Source organism: Tubulanus polymorphus, chromosome 7 (genome assembly GCF_964204645.1).
Source record: "Tubulanus polymorphus chromosome 7, tnTubPoly1.2, whole genome shotgun sequence".
Lineage (NCBI taxonomy): Eukaryota > Metazoa > Nemertea > Palaeonemertea > Tubulaniformes > Tubulanidae > Tubulanus > Tubulanus polymorphus.
Window position 1 is genome coordinate 3,389,850 of NC_134031.1, and position 6,334 is coordinate 3,396,183.

Below are 6,334 nucleotides of genomic sequence, written 5' to 3' on the forward strand. Positions count from 1 at the left end.
CCCAATATTTATATCTTTAGACCTACAACCCAAGATGGCGGCCTCCGTCGGATTCCATCGGACAAAATAAATTAATAAAAGGTGTGCAAAACATTCTTTATTTGAGAAGTGAATCGTAATACAACTTAACAAAATATCTATCTTTACAACTAAAGAATTAGTAAAATTTTAAATTCAAATTTATAGATGGAATGATAGTTGAAAAGGTTCACCTACGATATTGATATATTGGAGACCTACACGAACAATTCAATTCAATATTCGAGTTCAATAAAAAGATGGTGGCCTCCGTGTTTGCGGCATGAATCTCGTTATTTTTACTGTATTTCTGTATCTAGATAAATACATAGTGCCTCAATTTTTCTCAATTGGTAAGTGGGAAAATTCGGACGATGGCGATGGATTTATCAATTTCGACTGCCAGGCATCACATTTCATATAAGAAAACACCCCAAAATATTCAAAACAAAAAAGGTCCACCACACACGACCAGACCAGACGACGTCGACACGTCCACTCGACTAATCCACTTCCTTAGCATGATTATTCTAGACGCCATCGAAGGGAACCCAACCATCATCCGATATTCAGCGTAGGCCCCTATTCTCTAATATCTTCGGATAGAATCGCGTATTATTATAATGTTTGTAATCTTTTTCAGACCGATCGACCTCTCTAGGCCCTACCGGATATAGCGCGGAGATATAATGGACGAAGAATTAATCACCGATTTCGAAATATTCGAAAATGAAAAGGAGCCGAGTTCCGATGAAGAAGATGTTGAATCAATAGATGAGAATGAAGGTAAACATGATAGATAGATTATACCCCATAACTACAGGTTCATGACACCCGGTACAGGTAGATTCTCTACCAGCGGTCCAAGATAAATCATAATAACAACATGGGCGCTCGTACATCCGAGACAGAGTTGTAGGTACTGTAAAAATGATGATCTGTTAATCATGTGTTAAACAATTCATAAAGATTAATGAGGAATAGGCCTATGCTCTGAGAGGAAACATTGCTCGAGGGGCATGTTGAGAAAGTGATTTCGCCAGGCTAATGGGAGGGGGGAACATTCCTTGAATTTTAATTGTAAAGGTTGATTGGGGCTGACATTTAAGGAGCCAATCAAAATTTGAGTGGGGGATACCAGCCTTGCGAACCAGCCAATCTGAGTACAGGGTGAACAAATCTCTAAACAAATATTTAGTGTTAGAGATCAAGGATTCAGGAACAGAGCGGCACAACGTCGAGAAAAGATTAGAGATTCTCCAGGCTTCTAGCTTGATGAGATTTAATCGGAACAGTCAATCATGATTTTATTAGTGCATAATTTTCCAACCCATGGAAGATGGGTATTTTGCTAGTATACTTAGAAAGCAGGGAATTATGCGGAGGAACTATTTAAATTGGGGTCATTCTGAGTCACGTGTAGAGTAATTACTATAAGTACTAGTTGGTTCTTTGACTCTAGTCAGCCCCTCTCAACCTCCCCCTTACCTCTCTTACCCTCACCTCTCACTCATTCCTTTGTCTCAGATTTCACTCCTCCCTCACTCCTTCCTCCGATTTCATCGGTCACTTACGGAATTATTTGTTATTTGACAGATGAGTTGTTAATCGATGAGAGCGATGATGACGATGAAGCACCCGAGGACATAACATTTCATCAAGGAAAAGAACAAGCTTTAGCTCAAATACAAGACGTTCTGTCTCAGATCAAGGGAGAAAAACGACGCGACAAACTAAAAAAACGTCATCTTCACGAAAAATACACGGAACAGAAGGTACCGACTCTGTGGTTCAATTAAAATCGCCCGATTTCATCATTTTTGTGTCTATCGAAAAATAAACGTTTGCATTTTTCGCTTTGAATATTTCAGAAAGATAAATTGGACGCTTTGGCCAAGCGGAAACTTCCCGATGATTTCTTGGAAGATTTATCGGAGAAACCCGTCGTTAAATCTAAGAAGAAAGTTAAACAGCCGAAAGCGATCGAGGAAGATTTCAACGATGAAGATATCGATGCATTAATCGAAGGCAAGATTTTAATAAGATGTCGTACTGAGGTTCAGAGCCTTGTTGAATTTACGTTTGATTTCCATTGATCTGATTGTCTCTGACAGCAATCACCCGAACGTGGCCAATACCCTGCTATATTGAGAATCGCACACTAATATTACAAAAGAGATGAAGTCCGAACATTTTCCTGTAAGCAAATAATTTACAGAGCTGATAATTTGATAACTCAAAATTAGGGCAGTTTATATGGCGATAATGTTCATTAGTACATGTTTTCGGGGATTGGAGAATTAAAGTTGAGAGTTGATTTTGATTTCAATACTTTTATTGCAGATCTGGATGACGAAAAAAATGAGGACTTCATACCTTTGACCAAGTAAGTACTGGGAAGGAGAAACAATACATCAAAACTCATTGATCGCGTCTGCCCCGTAACTCAGTGTATAATCCACAAACAAAACTGTTTTGAAAATGGCTCATAGTTAACCCTTTCAGTGCGTCTACACCGCAGTGCGGTGTATAAATCAGTGATGGATTTTGCTAGTACACCGCACTGCGGTGTATTGATGTAATTAGTAATTTGTAATTATCTCTATTGAAAAATGGCAGAAAGTTTCAAACATAGTGAAATACTAGTAACTAACGATACACCGCACTGCGGTGTAGACGCACTATAGTGGTATTCCCATTGTTCAACACACTAGGGTGGAATTTTTTAGAATTTTCAAATTCTCTCCAGCATTATAGGGTATTAATTAGTCAGCACTGAAAGGGTTAAATTGAGTCGAAACATCAATACTCGCACAGTTTCTTTTTACCCTCTTGGGGCATAGCCTAAGCTTCTTCCTAATCGTTTGCCATTTTTCACTGAAATTCGTAATGGATATACTCTGGGAAGGGATCTTTATCAGACCTATGCATATTTAGTAGCCACAATCAATAGTTGTGCAGTTGTAGACATGTGCAGTTGTCATGACATGTTCTATTACAGTGGTGAGTTTAAACGTTATCAATTAACAGGATTTATTCGTTCATGAGGGAGTGTTTAAAATTGACAAGTTATGAGCTTTTCGCTGAGTTGGCATAGTGTCCCCTGGCCCCTAGTTTTTCTAATTTTGGATTTTTCGTCAATATGAAACATAGATAGGTAGTCACTTGTCTAGTGGAAACCAATATAGGATTATGGAATTTTCAAACATTTTCAAATCTTTCCTCCAGCAATTATAAGGCAAGAAACTGTCAGCAGCTAAAGGGTTAATTCATAAATGGTAGGTCATCGCAACATAATTTCTGTTTCGTTATTTCTAGAGATGAACCAGTGAAGCCAATGGAGTTGAAAAAGGTTCAGAAAGTTTCGGCGGAAGATTTTAAAATGAAAATGATGTACGGCAAACACATCGAACGCGTCCCAACCGCGACGATGATCAGGGAAAAATCGAAACGGCAATACTTGCTGCGCAACGCGAAGAAACCCAAAAACTCGCCGGTTCGATTAGTGACGGACATTCGGAAAAATGCGGTGAAATCCATCGCGAAACGATCGTCGAAAAAGGGAAGGAAAAAACCAAGGGGAAAATCGTTAACGTAGCGTTGTAGAATATATGAATAAAAATTGACATTTTCTATTAAATCTGTTTCTATGAATTAATTTCAGTCACCAAATGTTGTCAGTATTGATGGGACGCCTGACCCTGAGCGTGATAATCCTAGGGCTCATAGCATAGGTGGAGTCGTCTGTTGAACATCTTGGGTAGGCTACTGTCTTCGATACTCCAAAATACTGTGCTGGTGTAACATAAACAGGATTATTTTACATCTTGGCAGATTCTCTGAAACCTTGCGCGCATCATGAATTACAGAACATCAATTAATAAGCATCCCACTTGCTCCAATAACAGGATGGATCAGATCATTTGGATGGTATGTTGGGCTCTGGATGATATACTTCAACAAAATACCAGCACCTATCTCCAAGAAGGATGGATTTTTCTTTGTAGGTAGTCGAAGTAGCTCAAACTAGCTCCGGAATTAGTTCCCGCAAAAATGAAGAAAAAAACAACTATATTATTAGATACAGGCGTTTATTGACTGGGAAGACAAAAAATACTAAAAAAAACTAAATAAAACACCAAAATCCTATTACGAGGGTACTTGTGTGTTCAGAATCTCCTAGCATCGTAATCTCGCCCGATAAATAACACCCACCTCCTAAATCTTATATCCTAGCAACGACTATTTAGTCAAGAAATTAGATTTTTAGCACATTAGTTGTCCTACTTTCAAGATATCTCGCAGTGACAGCAGTGGCTGAACCAAAACTACCGGATAATCTCAGCAGAAAGGCAGCAAACTAGACCTGATATTGTCCCTGCTGAATCAGCCCCTGCAACTGCTAGTGAATTTCTAGTAAATGTATCACTACAATTAGATTCAGTGGAGGAATATAAGCACAGTTTCTGGCCATTGATCGTACAACTCCCTCAAATTCAAGTTACATGTACTTTTCTTTCTTAACCAATGCAACTGTTATTACCCCTCAATAGTTCAGCAAATTTTACTTCTCAGGTAAGGTGGTGAAATATGTAAAACTGGGCGCAAAAGTTAGAATGGTATAAGATGCTATTTTTTCTATTAAAAAAAGAACATTTTCTGTTCATCCCAATAAACGAGTCTGTATCTGCTTCAAATTGTGGCTGAAATTGAGCAGCAATTGAGTAATTTTATCTTATTTTTTTGGGAAAACTTAACGGTAATTTTCTGTTAATAGTAGCGCGTAAGCACAGTCAGTATCATATCAATTATATATGGGTCAATGATAATCTAATCTGATCCAACCCCCAGTTATCCGCCCTCCATTTATCCGCCACTCCTGGCAACTGCCAATAAAAAGCATGTTCCCGAATTAATGCTTTTAGCGTCAGATTTTGCGCCTAATTCCATATCCGCCATCCTCTGCATAATTCTCAACAAATCTAATAATAATGGCGGATAACACGGAGTTGACTGTATCAAAATATTCTAACATATTTAAAAAATCTTTCCTAGGTTACTCGCGATAAATTGACTCGCAAAAATTGGCTCTCGTGAACCACGACGAGCAGCGATCACTTTTGAGCAACCGGCAAAAAAAATCAAAACGTACACAAGTACCCTTTCAAGAGAGGAATCAAGTTTAAACGATACTACAAATCAACTTACATCGAACATAAATCAGACAGTGTTCATCAACTTACATCGAACAAAAATTGGACAGTGTTCATCGTAAAATCATCTGAACCACTTTTCATCGCATTTTTAAACACATACATGAAAATTACTCGACCGAATTTGATTAAAACACGTTTTTTTTTTCTTTACACAACAACATCGAATAAGACTTTTCATGTGAGTGCTCATTTGCAATAATCACGCGATCATCGCGCGGAGAAGTTACCTTCCCGAGGGAGAAAAACACAACGGCTCGTTAACGAAAAACCGCACGCGTGCATTCGAGTATACGCCTGTACCCTACGTATCACACACAACCGGCATCATTCTGTTATTCACGTCTGAAAAGACTCGGACTTCAAGACAACAACACGATTCATCAATTTATTAATCCTTTTCGTTAAATATTCTTCGAACAGACATCACTAGCGTGCAGATCTCCAATATGATAATTAAGACAGCGTTATTAACATTTTCATACACATACACGTACACGTATGTTCGTTAAATAGGTGCAAAACAGCCGAGAGTGGCCCCCGACATTTTGATTCCATTTTCATGAGAACGCGGTTTCCCCATTTTCAATCGACGCAATGTGCAAAAAGACAATAGGTAAACCAACGATTATCAATTGAAGATTTTTCGTGCAGCTGGAAAATGATTTTCAAAAAATCATTTATGGTGCGAGTCATTATTTCTACGCACACTGATAGGTAGCATAGGTTAACTTCAGTTTTCATAGTAAGTCAGTCGAATATGTGAACTACCGTAATATTCTAACACTCTATAAACTTCGGTCTTACGCATTTCACCGCGTCTGAACTACAGCAACTGTGATCAATAATTCGGTTCCGGGGCGAATCTAGCAATCTATCTTTGGGCCCTAAAATTTTGTATTCACCTTTCTTGTCTTGAAATGCCGAAATTCACTAAGACGGTAAGAATTCGGACCAACGCACAGCCTGCATTTCGAAAACAACCCCTTGTGTGGGCATATTCGTCATTAATCAACTTGCCCTCAGACTGTAGTTCAGACTCTTAACTGATTAACAGTTTCACTTCGCAGAATAGTCGACTAACAGCGACTAAACCAACACAT

At 38.5% G+C, this 6,334-nt stretch overlaps 1 protein-coding gene across 1 annotated transcript; it reads left to right on the forward strand.

Annotated features, from left to right (window-relative positions):
* Window positions 1–264: 264 nt before the first annotated feature.
* On the forward strand, window positions 265–3,658 carry LOC141908636 (uncharacterized). Its single transcript, XM_074798747.1, has 6 exons — window positions 265–371; window positions 662–804; window positions 1,615–1,793; window positions 1,890–2,046; window positions 2,362–2,404; window positions 3,337–3,658. Exons 2-6 carry the CDS (start codon window positions 708–710, stop codon window positions 3,614–3,616), a joined length of 756 nt encoding a protein of 251 aa, XP_074654848.1. The 5' UTR covers window positions 265–371; window positions 662–707; the 3' UTR covers window positions 3,617–3,658.
* Window positions 3,659–6,334: the final 2,676 nt, after the last annotated feature.

Coding starts and splice junctions, on each gene's coding strand:
- LOC141908636 (XM_074798747.1), top strand. CDS start 708: ATGGACGAAGAATTAATCACCGATTTCGAAATATTCGAAAATGAAAAG. Junction 1,794..1,889: donor AAAAATACACGGAACAGAAG/GTACCGACTCTG, acceptor TGAATATTTCAG/AAAGATAAATTGGACGCTTT. Junction 2,047..2,361: donor TATCGATGCATTAATCGAAG/GCAAGATTTTAA, acceptor CTTTTATTGCAG/ATCTGGATGACGAAAAAAAT.